General features: G+C 40.2%; 1 protein-coding gene across 16 annotated transcripts in view; it reads left to right on the top strand.

The window, feature by feature from the left end:
* The window catches only part of ralgapa1 (Ral GTPase activating protein catalytic subunit alpha 1), a 315513-nt gene that overhangs the window by 210221 nt on the left and 85294 nt on the right, over positions 1–19998 (top strand). For all 16 annotated transcript variants that reach the window (XR_015757926.1, XM_087989919.1, XM_087989918.1 and 13 more), the window contains 2 exons: positions 9633–9704; positions 12429–12552. Coding sequence is in view for 15 of the 16 variants with exons in the window: in XM_087989919.1 (XP_087846045.1) it covers positions 9633–9704; positions 12429–12552 (196 nt within the window). In the remaining variant the exon portion in view is untranslated. The remainder of the gene's footprint in view (positions 1–9632; positions 9705–12428; positions 12553–19998) is intronic.

Raw genomic sequence — 19998 nt, 5'->3', positions numbered from 1 at the left:
TTACCTGATTACACACCTATGGAGTGCATTATAATGCTTACCTATATCAAAAGCATTGTGTAAATCCAGTTTGAGAAATTGTGAATGTCTATATTGAGATTGAAACAATAGTATCTTCTGCAATTTACTTCTAGCAAAACAAAGTTGTGAACTATTGAGAGATTAGAAAAACAAAGTTCTACCTCATCAGCCAGAGACAAAATTGTTCAAGTGTATGAAGGAGACGTAATGGGTTAATGAGTCAGTGTGTATAATTTTTAACAGCAGAAAAGATCTACATGCATAAGTGATGACCATATACTAGAAATTAGGAGCAAAAGTAGGCCATTCAGCACATTGAGCTTGTTTTGCCATTCGGTATGATCATGATTGATTCTCTTTCTCTTTTCCCATTCTCCAACTTTGTCCCCATATTCCTTGCTGTGTTTAATGTCCAGAAATCTGTCCATTTCTTCCTTAAATATATTCAGTTACTTAGTCTACACTGTCTTATGTGGTAGAGAATTCCATAGGGTCAACAGCCTCTTGAGGAAATTTCTCTTCATTCCTAGTCCTAAATTATCTAATGTCTATCCCAAAGCTATGACCCTTTGTTCTAGATCCTCCAGCTAGAAACAATATTGGCCCTTCATCCAGTCTGTCAAGCCCTGTCAGAATTTTATGTGTTTCGACAAGATCCTCTCTCATTCAACCCAATCTCTCCTCATATGATAAATCTGCCATCCCAGAAATTGGCCTGGTGAGCCTTCGGTGAACTGCATACAATACTCCAAGTATGGTGTCACAAAGTTCCCATACAGGAGTAACAAGATTTCCTTGCTCCTTTGCAATGAAGGCCAACATATCATTTGCCTTCCTCGCTGCTTGCTGCATTTGTGTGCTTGCTTTCATTGACTGATTTATAAATGACACATGGGTCCATTTCCGTATTAACATTTCCCATGAGCACTACATAAATGCAGGTTGTTGTAACTAGATGTTTTCTTTTTCAAATTAAAATGGATAATTTCACATTATACTGCATCTGCCATGTATTTATCCATACACTTGTCTAAATTACCTTGAATCTCCTTACATTTTCTATTTAACTCGAAACCCCACCTAGATTTGTGTTTTCAGCAAATGTGGATATATTGCATGCAATTTCTGTCTACAAGACTTCTTTTCCTGTCTGCTAACCAATTCTCAATCCATACCCAAATTACCTAATCACATATACGTTAATTTTGAGCACACCCCTTCTGTGAGAATTTTTAAAAATATTCCACATCCACTGATTGTCTATTATCCATTTTACTAGCTAAATTATCAAACAAAACCCAACAGGTTTGTCAAACATGGTTTACCTTTTCATAAATTCATGTTGATTTTATTTAATCCTGTTAGTATCTTTGAATTGACATCTTATTCCATCTTTTTTAATTGACTCCCATCATTTTCCCCACTACTGATGTTAGGCTAACCAGAGTAATTCTCAGTTTTCTCCCTCCTATTTTTTTAAAATAGTGTGATTACATATGCCCTCCCCGTCCCCATCTACTGGGATTTTTCCAGAATCTAGAAAACCTTGGAAGATGATGACTAACATCCATTATCTCCGTGGCTGTGACATTTTTTTACCCTGGCATGTAGGTTATCAAGTCCTGGAGATTTATCAACTTCTGGTCCCATTAATTGCCACAGCACATTTTTTTTCCATTCTTACTAATTTCCTTCAGTTTCTTCTTCCTAACAGACCCTTGCTATCCTGGCATTTCTGGGAAGTTATTTGTGCCTTCTATGAATACAGAACCAAAGGAGTTGTTTAATTGCTGTCCCAGTTCTTTGTTCTCCATTGCCAGTCCTCCAGAATTTCTGAACCTTTTACGTATTATTGAAGATCTTATAGCCTGCTTTACAATCGGACTTGATCCATTTTACTCACGTATTCTTTTTCCCATCTTATTCAAACTTCAGGTCCTCCTTTGCTATATTCTAAACTGCTCTCATCCACAGGCTTGCTACTTTTACTTGAAATCTGGCATTATCATTAGTTTCTTTTGGGTCACTGTTCCTGTTGAATCTTTGCACCAAAAATGAAAATTTGTTCTGTAAATCTTAGCATTGCCTATCCACCATCATGCCTCTTCAGCAACTTGACTTCCAATGCCATTCCTGGCAACATCCTGATAAATCTTTTCTGAACCTTCTCGAATTTAATAATAAAATCTTCCTATAACAGGGTGACCAGAACTGTGCACAGTACTCCAGAAGAAGCCTTACCAATATCCTTTATAACCTCAACATGGCATCACACTTCTATAGTCAAAGGTCTGACCAATGAAGGCAAGCATGCTAAAGGCCTTCTTAACTACCCTGACTACCTGTGACACTTGCTACAAACCAGAAGGGTGGCCATGGGTACCAGCTATGCCTGCCTCTCTGTCTCCATCTGTGGCAAATTGCTAAGCATCGACATCTATTTCAAATCCACCAACTCCCACAGTTACCTTGACTACACCTCCCAAAATGTATTTACATACTCCCAATTTCTCCACCTCTGCTGTATCCGCTCCCAGGATGAGCGATACCACTTCAGGACATCTGAGATGTCCTCCTACTTCAAGGATCATACTATCCCCTCCCCTGTGACCAACAATGCCCTCAACCATATCTCTTCCATTTCCCACATTTCGGCCCTCAAACCTACCACTTTCCCCCCTCCCCCCCCACACCCAACCACAACAAGGATAGTGTCTCCCAGTCCTCAAATTTCTCCCCACTAATCTCCAGCACATCATCCTCTGCCATTTCCGTACATGTAGTCTGACCCTACCATCAAAATGATATTTCCCGCCCCACCTCATGCACTTTTCGCTGGGACCATTCCCTCCGTGACTCCCTCATTTGGTCCACACTCCTCACCAACCTCTCCTCCACACCCCCCACCAACCTCTCCTCCACACTTGGAACCTTCCCTTGTAGCTGCAGGAGGTGCAAAACGTGCCCTCACACCTCCCCTCTTAGCTCCATCCAAGGTCCCAAATAATCATTCCACGTCCGGCAAAGATTCACCTGCATTTCCTCTAACTTGATTTATTGCTCCTGATGTGGTCTCCTCTACATTGGAGAGACCGAGTGCAAAGTCAGAGAACAGTTCTGGGAACATCCTCTGCGTACTCTCCAATCAACCCCATCTTCCAGTTGCTTGCCATTTCAACTCCCTCTTCCACTCCCCCGATGACATGTCCATCCTGGGCTTCCTCCACTATCAAAATAAGGTCACGTGCAAACTGGAGGAAGAGCACCTCATCTTCCACCTCGCAAGCTTACAACCATATGGCCTGAATGTAGAATTCAGCAGCTTCCAAATCTTCCAACTCCACACACCTCCCCCCACCCCCCCACCCAAACCTGGGTCCAACCCTCACTCTCCGCCCTTTGGCCTGACCTAATCTTCCTTCCCATTCATCTGCCACCCTTCCCACTGACCAATCACAATCACCTCCTATCTACATCCATTGATCGCCATCCCACTTACCTTTGCCCTTTCCCACCCCGCTCCCTCTATTAATTTCTCAGCTCCCTCCCTCAGTCCTAATGAAAGGTTTGTCCCGAAACATCAATTCCCCTGTTCTTCTGATGCTGCTTGACCTGCTGTGCTTTTTCCACTCTTTATCAACTCTGACCTTTCCAGCATCTGCAGTACTCACTACCTCCAAGATGGACCAAGAGAACATGGAAATGAATGTTCTGTTCAAACTGCTTCAACTTCTGAATCTTTACTGCTCCCTGGTGGCACTCCCCTTGTTTAACACATTCACAGCCCCTTGGCTGAAATCGTATGTTCTGCCTGCTGTCTTGATAACCAAATCTACCCCTGCATTGGTGCACATGGGGCAGTCTTTTGTGTGTCCTTATCGATTCCAAACCTGGAACCTTCCCCTGTGGCTGCAGATGGTGCAAAACCTGCTCTCACACCTCCCCGCTTTGCTCCGTCCAAGGCCCCAGAGAATCATTCACCTGCATTTCCTCTAACCTGATTTATTGCATCCAGCAATGAACATTTGAGCAAACAGAGCAGGGTAATGAGCAGCCTTCTTCTGGTTCTGCTGAAGTCATGTGGCTAGCACCACTTGGGAGTAACAGAAAAAGGAAATGAGAGGACTTGTAGTTACACAAGGAGATTAATGTGTGTATTTTATACCATGTTACATTGTTATCTTAGATTACCTTCTATGCTGTCCAGTGTATCACCAATTTTGGTATCATCTGCAAACTTAATAATCATGATCCAAATCGTTTATATAAATGACAAACAAAAGTGGACTCAGTACTGATGCCTGTGGAGCACTGCTGGTCTCAGGCCTCCAGCCTGACAGACAACCCTCCACCATCACTTTCTGTCTCCTACCTTCATGCCAATTTTATATCCAGTTGGCAAGCTCACCCTGAATCCTATGTGATCTAACTTTACTAATTAGTCTACTGTGTGGAATCTTGTCAAAAGCTTTGCTAAAGTCCATGTGAACAACATCTACCACTCTGCCCGCATCAATCCTTTTGGTTACTTCCTCAAAAAACTCAATGAAGGTTGTGAGATATGAATACCCTTGCATAAAAGCATGCTGACTATCCCTAATCAGTCCTTGCTTCTCCAAATGCTTGTAAATCAGTCTTTCAGAATCACTTACCCACCACCGCTGTCAGGCTCACAGGTCTGTATTCCCAGCATCTCCTACAGCCTTTCTTAAATAAAGGCACAACATTAGCCACACTCCAGACTTCCAGCACCTCACCTGTGGTTATAGATGATACATATTTCTGCTAGGGGCTCTGTAATTTATTCTCTAACTTCCCACAATGTCCTGGGATCAGATTACAGAGACTTAGCCACCTTTGTTTTCTAAGACCTCCAGCACTTCCTCTTCTGTAATATGAACTGTTTTCAAAACAGCAATATTTATTTCTCTGAGTTCTCTAGCCTCCATTTCTTTCTCCATAGTAAATGATGACGTGAAATATTCATTTGGATCTTTCCCATCTCATGAGATTCAACACGTAGACAACCTCTCTGATCTTTAAGGGGACATATTCTCTCTCTAGTTGCTTTTTTGTTCTTAATGTATTTGTAGAATCTCTTTGGATTATCTACAATCTTATCTGCTGAGGCTATCTCATATTCCCTCTTTGCCCTCCTGATTTCTCTCTTAAGAATGCCCCTACTCTCTTTGTACTCTTCAAGAGGTTCATTTGATCACAGTTGTCTATATCTGATATGTGATTCTGTTTTATTCTTGACTAGAGCCTCAATGTCTTTGTTCATCTACTGTCTCCTATTCTTACCAGCTATATCATTCACTCTAATGCCTCTGAAATCTCACCAGACTTTTGAAAGGCTCCAACTTGCCATTTGTCCCTTTACCTGTGAACAGTCTACTCCAATCAACTTTTGAAAGTTCTTGTCTCACACCGTACATCTATTTACTGAGCCAATATCGTTTCTCAATGTTGCACTGACTTTACCCTTCACTGCTATCCACCTTCCTATCCTCCTTGCCTGTCTTTCCCAAATATTGATTGTATTTGGATATTCAGTTCCTATCCGTAGTTATCCTACAGCCGTGTCTGTAATTGTAAGAAAAGTATATCTGCTTACAAAGATCTGTACATTCACATAGAGTACTTTTACATTTATCTTTAACAATTTCACACTTTTTTTGGCACTCAAGCCTTAATTGCTGCAAGTCCTTGTTTCTTTTCCCTTCTACTTATGCTCTCTACTTTTCTATCTTTCACATCTAGCTTTCTTTTCCTTTTTGTTTCTCCCTGCTCAGGTTCCCGCCCCCTTGCTCTTCACGCTAAAATCATAGTACCAGGGAATGCTCAAACAAGGATATTGGTCCCGGTCCTTCTGGAATACAACCCATCCGGTTTGTTTAGGTTCCATTTTCCCCAGAATCAGTCCCAATGCCTCAAGAACCTAAATTCCTTGCTCCAAAAGTATCTTTACAGCCATACATTCATCCAGTCTATTCTTCTAATCGTGATCTCACTAGTACGTAACACTGAGAGTAATGATGAGATTACTATCTTTAAGGCCCTGCTTTTTAATTTATTTCCTAGTTCCCTATATTCTGCCTGCAGGGCCTCCTTTCTTTTTACATATGCTATGGTTCTGATATTAACCACAACGTCTGACTGTTCTTCCTTTAGAGTGTTATACAGCTGCTCAGTGACACCCTTGACCACGATAGCAGGAGGCAATATGCCATCCTGGTGTCATATTTGGAAATGTCTATCTGTTCTTCTTACAGTTGTGTACCCCATCACTAGTGGTGTTCTATGCTCTTCCCCCCCCCACCCCCCCCCCACCCCCCCACCCCCACCCAAAAATAGAAAGCAGAAGAAACAAGAGCTAGCAACACATATGGACACAATACTTTCCATCTGCTGTTTGGCTGCGTCATTGTATGCGCTGCCTAAAAAATTCTCAGCTTGCCAAATGTTCCACAGTAAGTTCTGAGTAGCTGCAGCTGGAGACATTTCCTGCACACTTGGTTATTCTGAGCACCAGAAGTATCATTGACCTCCCATATTCCACAAGAGGAGCATTCTCATTGTCCAAGCTTTGTCTCATGCCTTACCTTTGAACTGTTCCCTTTTTCATTTACTTTCTGTAGTAAAAGAATGTTAAATATAAATAAGGGTAGGCTGTTGGAGAAAATGCAGAGGCATGGAATTGAGGGTGATTTAGCAGTCTGGATTAGAAACTGGCTTTCTGAAAGAAGGCAATGAGTGGTGGTTGATGGAAAATATTCAGCCTGGTGTCCGGTTACTAGTGGAGTGCCACAAGGATCTGTTGTGGGCCCACTGCTGTTTGTCATTTATATAAATTACTTAGACGCTGGCATAGATGGATGGGTTAGTAAGTTTGCAGATGAAACTAAAGTCGGTGGAGTAGTGGATAGTGTGGAAGAATGTTGCAGGTTGCAAGGGGACTTGGATAAACTGCAGAATTGGGCTGAGGTGGCAAATGGAGTTCAGTGCAGATAAATGTGAGGTGATTCACTTTGGGAAGAATAACAGGAAGGCTGAATACTGGGTCAATGGAAAGATTCTTGGTAGTGTGGATGTGCAGAGGGATCTTGGAGTCCATGTTCATAGATCACTAAAAGTTGCCACCCAGGATGATAGTGCTGTTAAGAAGGCATATGGTGTGATAGGTTTTATTGGTAGAGGAATTGAGTTCCAGATCTGTAATGTCATGTTGCAACCATACAAACTGTGCGGCCGCACTTGGAATATTGTGTACAGTTCTGTTCGTCCCATTACAGAAAGGATGTGGAAGCATTGGAAAAGGTGCAGAGGAGATTTATCAGGATGGTCTTATGAGGAAAGGCTGAGAGACTTGGGTCTGTTCTCATTGGAAAGAAAAAGACTAAGAGAGGATTTGAGAGAGTCGTACAAGATGATCAGAGGATTAGTTAAGGTAGACAGTGAAAGTCTTTTTCCTAGGATGATGATATCGGCCTATATGAGAGGGCATAGCTACAAATTGAGGGGTAATAGATTTAAGACAGATGTCAGAGGCAGGTTCTTTACTCCTGAGTGGTAAGGACGAGGAATGCCCTTCCTGCCAATGTAGTTAACTCAGCCACATTAGGGAGATTTAAACAAGGACATGGATGATGATGGGATAGTGCAGGGGGATGGGCTTAGAATAGTTCACAGGTTGGCGCAATATCAAGGGCCAAAGGGCACTCTGCACTGTATTGTTCTGTGTTCTTGGGTCATTATCTTATGACTTCTACTTTAAATGTGACTTAATCTAAAGACCAGTTTTCATTTTGATGTCTGTACAGTAAAAAAATTCTCACTAGTGTGTGGCTGGCTGTTTGTCCCACAATCCTCTGTCTCCTGAACTTCAACCAACAAACATGTGGTTTTCTTGCAATGTCACTCGTCAATTTTTCAAACTCAGCCTGCTCCAGAGTATAATTGTCTCCTGTAGGTCCAGTTCCCTCCAATCTACATTCTGCAATCTACAATCAATCCAGTTCTAGCTCAGTGCTTTTGCTTGTGTTTACTATTCATACTTCAGGAAGTAATGCCGTACAACTGATTACCTGCCTCTGTCAGCCACAGCCAAATCTTTCTTTATAGGTAGGGATCATTAGCTCTGCAATGCAACCAGTTTTTCCCTGTGTTACCATCACGTTGGGGACAGTTACATTGAACTGGAAAGCAATTACCCAAAGATTAATTGCACAAGACGTTTCACTTTTATATAAGAATTAACTTCATATCAAGAGAAATTAAGTGTAGAAAGTTCCACTACAGCTCGTTTTGCTACAAACTCCATTTTACTTATATTTCTCAGTAAGAATTCCCTTTATCATGACAAAATTCTTGAAAGTTTATTGAGTATTTGTGAGATGAAGGATGTGGCCTAACCCTCTGGAATTCACTTTAGTTTCCCCTCAGTGTTCCAGCTGTTCTCCAAGGTGTGAAATTTCATAGGGGTCCTTCCATTAGTTCTTGGCTAAGCAGTCTTCAACATTATCTTCCAAATGTCAAAACTGTGAATTTCTCTGTTCATACTTAGCTTAGCACATGCCGTGAAGCCCATCTGCTTCCTTCCATAGGAGTAACTGCCTTTCACTGTGAAGAGCTAGGCAGATTGGTTCCTCTATTCTAAAGCTAGACAAATTTTTCAGCTTCTTTTCCCCTGTGAGAAAGACTTAGATAACATAAACAAAGGAACTTCCTAACTTACACAGCCTAACTGCATGACAACATTCTTGCCATGGTTAAATGCAAACTAATCATTTGTACCTTTAGCATACCTCTTTAATTCTATAAGCACTATTAATCATTTGTATCTCTAATGTACTTATATAGCTCTTTCCCAGAAATTTTGTATCTATCAGCAAACTCCCATTTTAGCAAACTACTTTTTCATTTTTTTTGAGAGAACTGATAAATATTTTGAATCATTAATTTACAAAGCTGGACTTGCTGCCTCTCATAAAAGCTCAGTCATAGGTTATCTATTTTTCAACTTCTCATCCTTCTTGTTCTGAGATCGTTAAATAAAGACTTGGAACTGCAATTACTCCAGCTACTTAAACTGCAGCTACTTCAGGGTTGCCTATTATTTGCTCAATCAGATGATTCCATTGAACATGCATTAAGCACTTGAACCTCCAACCTAGAAGTTGTATTCTTAACGGAGTCGGACAAAGGCATCACCTTGACATTGTGGGCAAATAGTCTTTCTCCTGAAATTAACATTTGTGTGCCTGTGGCTGGATCAAAGCTATGGTAATGTCAGAATTCTGGTATTAATATTTGGAAGGAGGTAGATAGGTCAATAATAAACCAGTTTTGGTTAATGCTATTTTTTCAGATAGAGTGGGGCAAGCTTAAAATTGTCAGGTGGAGGTTAGTGCCAATTTTACTGAAACAGTTTAGTTAGGTTAGCAGTAATGTAACAGATAATTGTTATAAATTTTTTCTTGGGTACTGCTGATGTTTCAATTAATGATTGTCAGCAGGGTACCATGATTGATTCACAGCTTTAGCCAATTATCTTTTCTAATAAAACTATTCGTGTCTATTATAATTTTAAACTTTCTGTTTCACTGTAGGACCAGTTTTCATCTTCTGAAGAAAAATGAAAAGCTTTTACGGGAACTTAAAAACCTAGACTCAAGGCAATGGTAAGTCTTTCTGCAGTAATTGGTGTGTTTCAGGCTCAAATGTTTCACTAATCCGTCAGATAAATTTTGTACATTCATTAAAACAAGAAACACTTCACATCTTTCTTCATTGTATCTTTGCATTCTGTATGACAACTTTTTGATGCGACTCATTGCCATATACCAAAAAAGGGGTAAATGTACTGTAAATGAACTGAAAAGTCATAATTGAAAGGAATACCCCAAATTCAAAAACTAGAAGAAAAGTCTGCTCATCACCCAATTGAGTTATGTTCTCTAACACAAGCTGTAATTGTTTCTGATGCTGTTAACCTGTATAATTCAGCTATTAAAGTGAACTGAACCATATTTTCAAAAAAATCCTCTTAAAACTAGTGTCATTGGGCAGAACATTTCATTTATATGCCAGATTTCTCATTTCCAAAGCAACTATTCTTATGTCGAAATCCCCAGGAGGATAACAAATCTTTATGGATGTCCTTAAAACATCCCTGAAGAGGTCAGAATTCCCTGCTGACTCGTGGGAGTCTCTACTTTGTGACTGATCAAAATAGAGAACACTCTATTCATGAAGGCAGCTAGCACATTGAGAGACTTCATCCAGAGTGAAGAGATGAAGTCAAAGTACTTGAGAGAGCAAGCAAATCTCAAAACAGCTTATCTATCTGATCCACCAAGCACCTTATGGCAGAGTCTCCAGGTCATGCATTGAACTAACCAGCTATTTCAGAACTCAAGGCCAAGTGGAAACAAGTTACCTTCAACCCTGAAGAACTGCCTAAGAAAAGTGATTGGCCTGACCACTCCAGGGCCTAGGCCATTCTACACCTGGGCATGTAGCTACTTCTAGATTTTTTTCTCAGTGAAGGTCTTTCATACAACTGGTGTTTGCAGATGCTTGTGAAGCTCCGGCCTTTTAAGTTCATAAAACAAGGGAAAGCATGCATCATGAGGAACATCTTACTATATTAAAAATACCAGAAATGTTGTGGTTTTCATTCAGTACTAAAGCATTGTACAAAACTGTCACTGAACATTAAATAGCAAAATCAATATTTGAAGTTTTTTCTTGAATTCATTATTAAAAAACTATAGTATATAGTATAGTCTTTCCTGTGTTGTTTGCATATGTATAACCAATGTTTTTGAATTTCAACTGTAAGTTAGCTAAGTGAATAACCTTTTTGTATACTCCTGTGAGATAATTAAGTGACAAGTGATAAGTGACTTAATTGAATTAAGTGACGAGTGTTTTTGCTGCTTCTAACTGGCTTCATTTTTAAGGCATTTTCACAAGTTACCTTACAATTTGGAGAAAATTCATTTGGATGTGACACATTCACTATTACTTAATTTTAAGATAATGCTCATGTTCTAAAAATTATTTAATTTTGACACACACACAACTGTCATTTCACCCTTCAGTTCGCTTTGATCAGTAGAAATGTCAACGCGTGTGTACCCTCCACACACAATTTAAATAATTTTTTAATCATTGGATGTGACCATCACTAGTATGGCCAGTATTCCTTAATTTTGTTTCAGAAGGTCATGATAATCTACCTCCTCGAACCATTGTAAGCAATGAAGTGCAGTTGTCGAGAGTGTATTACTGGGAAAGCAAAGCAGGTCAGGCAGCATCTGAGGAGCAGGGGAATCAATGTTTTGAGCATAAGCCCTTCATCAAAATGTCAATTCTCCTGCGTCTTGAATGCTGCCTGAGCTGCAGTACTTTTCCAGCAACACACTCGACTCTGATCTCCAGCATCTGCAGTCCTCACATTCTCCAAATGAAGTGCAGTTACAGTGCAATTAGGTAGAAGAAGTGACAATGAGGAATCAATATTCTATTTCTGAGTCAGAATGCTGTATGACCTGGAGGAAGACTTGTAGAAGACCATGTTCAATGTTTGAACTGCCCTTGGCCTTCTCGGTGGTAGAGGTCGTGGGTTTGGAAATTTTGTGCATTACTCCCTTAAGGCTCACAGAGATGTACAGCATAGAAACAGACCCTTCAGTCCATGTCGACCAGATATTCTACACTGATCTAGTCTCTCTTGCCTGGATTTGGCCCATATCCCTCTAAACCCTTCCTATTCATATACCTATCCAGATACATTTTAAATGTTGTAACTGTATCTGCCTCCACCACCTCCTCTAGCAGTTCATTCCATCCATTCACCACCCTCTGTGTGGAAAAAGTTGCCCCTTAGGTCCCTTTTAAGTCTTTCCCCTCTCACCCTAAATCTATGCCCTCTAGTTTTGAATTTCCCTAATTTGGGGAAAAGACCTTGACCATTCACTATTCATGTCCCTCTTGATTTTCTCAACCTCTATAAGATCATCCTCCAATGCTCCAGGGAAAATAGCCCCAGTCTATTCAGCCTCTCCTTATAGCTCAAACCCTCCAATCCTGGCAGCATCTTTATAAATCTTTTCTGAACCCTTTTAAGTTTCGCAACATCTTTCCTATAGAGAATTGAAATGCAATAACAAACAAAGCCAGAGATGCAAGGGAATGTGTTGTAGCTCCACGTTTTGAAGGGCAAAATCTCCCTGTGATTTTCCTTTGGTTTGGTGATAATTGTTTAACTCAACTTACACATAAAGCAAATCTGTATATTTTACAGAAAGTAGATGATTGAACATTGCATTAATTGAAATTAATGTAAGATATGGATTTTTTTTGCCTCGTTAAACTAACTACTGTTTTGTTCCATGCAGTCGAGAAACGCACAAGATAGCAGTGTTTTATGTTGCTGAAGGGCAGGAAGATAAGCACTCCATTCTGACGAACACTGGAGGAAGCCAATCCTATGAGGATTTTGTAGCCGGGCTTGGTTGGGAGGTAAAGTTCCTTGTGCTTGCTCAACTTATTTACTTTTCACATCACTTACCCTTGTATTGCGGCATTGCTTTAACTCTGTAATATTGTTCCCATCTTGTTAGAGACAGTAACTTTTTTAAAGAACAAAAGAAGAAATCCAAATCCCAATTATTGATTAAAAGAATGAAGCTACAAGATTCTGCAGTTCAAAAATATTTTTTTTGCGATGAAAGAATGTAACAAAGTAAATGTTGAATACTATCATGATTAATTTCCTACAATCTCGCATCCAGAATCAACATCAGTTAAGTGAGCAGGCAATTTATAAATAATTATGAGCTTTCAATTACATGTTAAGTAGCAAATACAACTAAGATAGACTTTACAAATTGGTTGGACAATCAACACAGCATCAAGTTCCTCAAACTCAATCACATGTCCTTCAAAGCTCTTTCTCCTTTTCAAGGGATGGCAAACCTTTGTCTCCTATTTCCAGCCAATAGTATTGTATAATCCCCTCAGCTCTGCTTGCAATTGTGAATTTCCATGTATCTTAGAAAATAAATCAGGTTGTATTTAAGAAAACATCAAATAATGCTTTCAAGATTTTTTCGCTTGGAGAAATCATGCCACTTCTGAAATTCTCAGTATATACCTGACACCGTGAACTAGCCTCTAGTTTATTACTTATTCTTTAAACAGCAGCAGTTGTATTGATGTTAATGTCCAGGAAAGTATAGTTCCCTTTATTGAAATGTGCAAGATGATTTATAATAAGATCCTTACAAAATAATTATCAAGTTATATTTGTCTCTTATTTTGTGCACTAAAGCATGAGATTCCTCCACAACATAGCAATCATTTTCAACACAGTAGATTGTTGACACTATTGGGATTCATTTTCTATGTGCATACATGAAGCAGAGCCATTTAAGATACAGGTTGTTCTACTATAATGCGACAGTTGTGTTCCTCTGCAACCTTGCGCTATAGAAAATTGTGTTATGGGAAACCGCTACAGGAATCGCGCTGTAGAAGATCGCACCATGAAAAACTGCTGTACCTGTTCAGAAAGTTTGCATTATGCAAGCAAAGTCAACAATTCATCAGTCACATTATAGCCAATTCGCACTGACGAACTACCTGTACTAGAGGGATTCATATTGTCTATCGAACTATCCCAGCAAATATCTTACTTCCTTACTTCTTTCTTGAATGTACCCAAGATATCGACTAGTATTTTTTGCCACTTCTTAAATGTTAGGATTTCTCTTTAATCATCGTGTGGATTTTAGAATTGGGCCTTCAATCAAATGGTCCTTTCACAGATTAACATTTCTTTGTTAACATATGAGAGTTTATTTTGTGAATACCTTCCTTTTGATAGGCAATAGGTAATATTGCGGATTGTGTATTTTTTAAATAAGTATCTTGTGATTTTTCTTTTGTTATCTCCATGTATCATGAAATGTGTTTTGTTTACAGTAGTTCATCAATATTGTTGATGAAGTACTGGAGCTACTACCATAAACTTCAGTCTAAATCCAGGACATCTATTTGGTGTTTTTCTCGCACTTCCTGCTGTGATCAAAAGAGAGTGACGACTTTTATAAGAGGGAAGAATTCATTCATTGTAGGACATACAGTTCTCTGAATTGCTGTGTTTAATTATTTTATGAGAGTGAATGTTTAACACTTGTTAAGCTTATTATCTGGCTCACCTTTTTGAGTTACGAGCACTACAACCCGTGAATCACAAGAACAAGGGTTTGTGATCTTATTTACAAACAAATGGCTATGGGTCCCTTGAGCATGCTCCCTTATGGAATAAAGATCATGAATGAGCGGATTTTGCCCCAATCCTGCCTATTTGTGATGACCTTTTTACCCCCTTGCTTATCAAGATTCTATCGACCTTACAGATGTTTGAATACTGTACTTACATCCCTTTTCAAGGAAGAGAGTTCCAAAGACCACAGTCATCTGGCAGAAAACAAATTCTCCTCATCTCTAAAACAAAACAAAGATTTGCTGATGCTAGAAGTCTGAAACAGAAATGGCTGGAGAAACTCAGCAGGTCTGGCAGCATTGTAGAGAGAAAGCAGAGAAAATGTTTTGGGTCCAGTGAGACGACTTCAGAATCCTTTCTCCTGCAATTTCTGTTTTTGTTTCTCCTTACTCTATCTTAAGTAGACAATCCATAATTTTTAAATAATGACTCTAGTTCTAGATACCCCCACAAGAGGAAACATCCTTCCATCATCCAAGATCTTTATGTTTCAGTCAAATAGCCTCTTACTTTTCTAAACTCCAGCAGAAACCATTCCAGTCTGTCTAACATTTCCTCCTATGAGAAGTCACCCATTCTAGGTTTTTTGCCAAGTAAACCTTCTCTGAATTGTTTCCAATGTATTTACATCCTTCCTTAAGTATGGAAGTCAATACTGTACACTGTTCCAGATGTGGTCTCAATAATGCCCATATAACAGAAGTATAACCTCTCTGCTTTTATATTTAATTCCACTCAATAAATTATAAATTGTATTTTTTTCATAATCACACGTTGGGTGTGGTCATTGCTGGCTAGCCAGCATTTACTACCTGTCCCTAGTTGCCCTTGAGAAGGTGGTAGTGAACTGCCCTATATAACTGAGTGGCTCGCTAGGCCACTTCAGAGGGCAGTTGAGAGTCATCTACATTGCTGTGGGCTGGAATCACGTGTCAGGCAGACGAGGTGACAACGGCATATTTCTTTCCCTGAAGGACATTAATGAGTCAGATGGGTTTTCTGACAATTAACAATGGTTTCATAGTCATCAGTAAAGTCTTAATTCTAGATACTAACCTTTTGTAAATCATGTTTTAGGACACTTAAGATCCCTCAGAGCCCTGTAATCACTCACCACTTAGATAATAGACTTCTCTTTATTCTTTCGACTAAAGTAGGCAGTTTAACATTTTCCTGCATTATTCTGCATTTGTCAGATCCTTGTCCACTCGCTTAACCTATGATTTAAGTTCACAATTCCAACAATTTGCTCAGTGCCACTACCCTGGTGAAGTAATGTTCTTAAGTTTCTCTTTCCCTTTCATTTCCTGATATACATCTATTTCCAGGATGTTACTTGTAGCATCAATAGTGAATACAGATACAAAATATGTGTTCAGTTCATGTACCATCTCTTCATTTTCCATTGTTAATCCCCCAGACTCACTTTCTATTGAGCCAGTGCTGTCTCAGTGTATCTGTAGAAATTCTTACGACCAGTTTTTATATTTCTGGCATTCTCTTGTACTATAATGTTTCCTTCTTAGTGATGTTTTTGTCATTCTTTGCTTTTGTTTTATATTTTGTCCAATCTTGTCCAAATCTAAAAGCTGAGAATTTGTAAGCTGAAATTGGGGCTGCTACGTTATTGGAAGTGTTCACCTGCAAATGAGATGTTAAACAACAGCTATATCTGTCTTCTAGGGTGGACATGAAGTGTTGTCCATGTCAATACTCATGTCAATCAAGACCGCCAAAAATATTTAAATTACTATTAATTTCAAATCCTATTTGTGGTAGCCTGGTGAGAAAATATTAGCTGCCAGCTGTGCCTACATAACAGTAGTTTAAAATTAATTGATTATCTATAAAGCACTTTATAGGATGTTTTAAGATCAACCTTCTTCCTCATCTTATTTTCTTCCTCTATTTTTGCTCCATCTATCTGCTACTAACATCAAAATGTGCTTTGAGCACACAAGGAAATCATTTGGCCTATGTGGCTGTGTCTGTCAAAAAAACTAATCTAATATCATACATCCCCCTCCCCCCCCTCATTCTAGCTTTTGGTTTGTAATTTTGTAGGTAGTTGGACTTAAATGCATACCCAAATGTTTTAAGTCCACTCAAAATTTCTGCATTCACCACTTTTTCAGGAAGTAAGACCCAGACTTTCACTATCTTCTGAGTGAAAATCAAGTCCCATTTGCCAGCATTTGGCCCATATCTCTCTCAACCCTTCCTATACCATCCAGATTCTTTTAAATGTTGTAATTGTACCAGTCTCCACCACTTCCCCTGGCAGCTCACTCCATACACGCATCATCCTCTGCATGAAAAAGCTGCCCATTCGGTCCCTTTTGAATCTTTCCCCTCTCACCTTAAACCTCTACCCACTAGTTTTGGACTCCCCCACCCCAAGGAAAAGACTTGGCTATTTAGGTAAAAACAAGGACTGCAGATGCTGGAAACCAGAGTCTAGATTAGAATGGTGCTGGAAAAGCACAGCAGATCAGGCAGCATCCAAGGAGCAGGAAAATCGATGTGTCGGGCAAAAGTGGAGAGATAAATGAGAGGGGGGGTGGGAGTGGGGAGAAAGTAGCATCTCTATGCATCTCCACTCTGCTCCAGGAATAGACACCCTGTTTCTATTCCTGATGAAGGGCTTTTGCCCGAAGCGTCGATTCTCCTGCTCCTCGGATGCTGCCTGACTTGCTGTGCTTTTCCAGCACCACTCTAATCTAGACCTTGCTATCTACCTTATCCGTGCCCCAAATGATTTTTTAAACTTCTACAAGGTCACCACTCCGTCTCCAACGCTCCAGGGAAAACAGCAGCAGCCTATTCAGCCTCTCCTTATAGCTCAAACCCTCCAACCCTGGCAACATCCCCTTGTAAATCTTTTGTGTTCAATTCATCTGTCTTAGTCCCCAGCCTTGCCTTCCATTGAACTAATGCTCATCTGATGTTCACCTTCTGAACAGCTACAACTTTGGCATCTAGCTGAGCAATATGGAAAATTGCCCAGATATGTCCTGTACACACACAGCAGGATAAATCCAACCTGGCTGATTGCCATCCAATTAATTCACTCTCGTTCATCTTTAAAGAGATAGAAGGTGGAGTCAACCTTACTGTTAAGCAGCACCTGTTCAACAATACCCAGTTTGGGCACCCTAGCCAAGCTCTTCCGATATAGTTACAACACTAGCATATTACCCACCAGTGTGGAAAATTGCCCAGCTATGTCCTGTATGCAAAAATCAGGACAAATCCAACAAGACCAATTACTGCCCCATCAGTCTATTCTTAATCATTAGTAAAACGTGATTGAGTGTGCCATCAACAGTGTTATCAAGCAGCACCTGCTCAACAATAACCTGCTCAATGAGGCCCAGATAAGGCTCCTCCAAGGCCACTCAGCCTTATTATAACCTTGGTTCAAGCATGGTAAAAACAGCTGAATTCCAGGGTTTAGATGTAAGTGGCAACCCTTTACATCAAGACCACATTCAACTGAGTGTAGCAACAAGGAGACCTCACAAAACCGGAATTAATGCGTATCAGGGAACAAACTCTCCACTGGTTGGAGTCATACCTTGCACATGGGAGGATAGTTGGGATTGTTGAGGTCAGGCATCTCCGCCTCAGGACATTTCTGCAGAAGTTCCTCAGGGCGGTTTCCTAAGCTCATCCATCCTCAGCTGCTTCATCGATGACCTTCTCTTCTTCATAAGGTCAGAAGTGGGATGTTCACTGATGATTGCACAATGTTCAGCATTTGTGACTCCACATCCAAATCCAACAAGACTTGAACAATATCCAGGCTTGAGCTTTTTTTAATGTTAATCATGGAAGTTGGGCGCCACTGACTATGACAGGATTTATTGCCTATCCCTCTTTGCCCAGAGTGCAGTTAAGAGTCAACCACGTGGCTATTGGTCTGGAGTCACATGTAGACCAGAGCAGGTAAGGACAGCATTTTCCTTCCCTAAAGGACATTGGTGAACCAGCTGTTATTTTTCCTTACAATCAGCAATGGTTTAATGATCATTAGGCTCTTAATTCAGATTTTTATTGAATTCAAACTTCTCTGTGTGGTGAAATTTGAACCTGGGTCCTCAGAGTATTAAATTCATAGTCTGGGCCATTGCCTTCCCTTAAAGAAAACTCCCCTGAAAAATAGCAAGTCACCATTCGCGCTACAGAAATGCAAAACAATGACCATCTCCAAGAAGAGACAATCTGGTCACTGCCCATAGACATTCATTGGTGTTACTATCACTGAATCTCCCTGTTTCAACATCCTGGGTATTACCATTGACCAGACACGAAACTTGACTCACTGTATCAATACAGTGGCTGCAAAAGCAGGTTGGAGGCTGGGGATCCTGCAGCAAGTAAGTCAGTTCTTGACTCCCCAAAGCCTGTCTACCATCTACAAGGCATAAGTCAGCAGTGTTATGGAATATTCCCTACTTGCCTGGTTGGGTGCAGCTTCAAGAACGCTTAAGCTTGACATTATCCAAGATAAAGCAGCCCACTTAATTAGTAGTACATCCACATCCATCACCAAAGCTCAATAGAGAGGTATGTATTATCTACAAAATGCATTGCAGAAATTTGCCAACAATCCTTAGACAGGGTTGTTAAAATCCACAACTGATTCCATCTAGAAGGTCAAGGGAACAGATGATGGGAACACCTACCGGCAAGTTCCCTCCAAGCACTCACCATTCCTGACCTGGGAATATATCGCTGTTACTTCACTGTGACTGGGTCAAAATCCAAGAATTCCTCCCTAATGGTATCATGTGTCTGCCTATAGAACATGGACTGCAGTGGTCTAAGAAGGCAGCTCACCACTAATACCTCAAGTGTAACTAAGGACAGGCAGTAAATGTTAGCTCAGCCAAGGATGCCCAAGTCACACAACTGAATTTTAAAAATTGACCCATTTTGTGAATGGAAGTACGTTCTTCCTATTTCTTCTCACCAGGCTGTTTCTAAGTAATGAAACCAGATTGATCATCTGATGTCAACTTCGGTATGATAATAATGGTAAATTCCAGCTTGTCAGCATTGAGAATTTCACTTTACCAATATCTTGGGGTTTATGCCAAAATTGGGAAGACTGTGTCACAGACCCAATAGCCTGATATAGTCATTTTCATAGAATAATATCTTACAGGCAATGTGCCATACAATGCCATCACCATCCCTGGGTATTTCCTGTCCTGTCCAGTCTCAATGAGACAAATGTGGTATCGGATACCAGATGTGGTATCGCAATGGTAAACTGTAATGTTGCTGTCTGAACAGTGGACTTCAGAGCCATGAGGACCCGTGGCATGGACAAGGAAACTAGCTATTATCATTGACCCTCCCAAATTCACCTGAAGAATCTGGGCTCCTCCATGTTGAAACCAATTGCAAGAAACAATGAGGATGACAAAAGCACAGAATGTGCATTGGGTGGGGTAGTTCATTCCTCCACAATTCATCAAGCTGGCTGACTCCAATGTGTATAGTTCCTGAATTGGGCCAGTTAAAGGTGGCATGGGAACCAGCAAGAGGGAATAATCTACTTAACCTCATCATCACCAATCTCATTCTCACAGCACTGACCATTCATGACAGGAGTGATAACCATAGTCATTGTAGAAATGAAGTCTCATCTTCAAATGAAAATACCTTCT

Source organism: Chiloscyllium plagiosum, unplaced genomic scaffold (genome assembly GCF_037043375.1).
Source record: "Chiloscyllium plagiosum isolate Xiang-an unplaced genomic scaffold, Cpla_swu_hap1 HiC_scaffold_8, whole genome shotgun sequence".
In the NCBI taxonomy this organism is placed as follows: Eukaryota; Metazoa; Chordata; class Chondrichthyes; order Orectolobiformes; family Hemiscylliidae; genus Chiloscyllium; species Chiloscyllium plagiosum.
The sequence above is the reverse complement of the archived record's forward strand: the minus strand, read 5'-3'. Positions and strand labels throughout refer to the sequence as shown.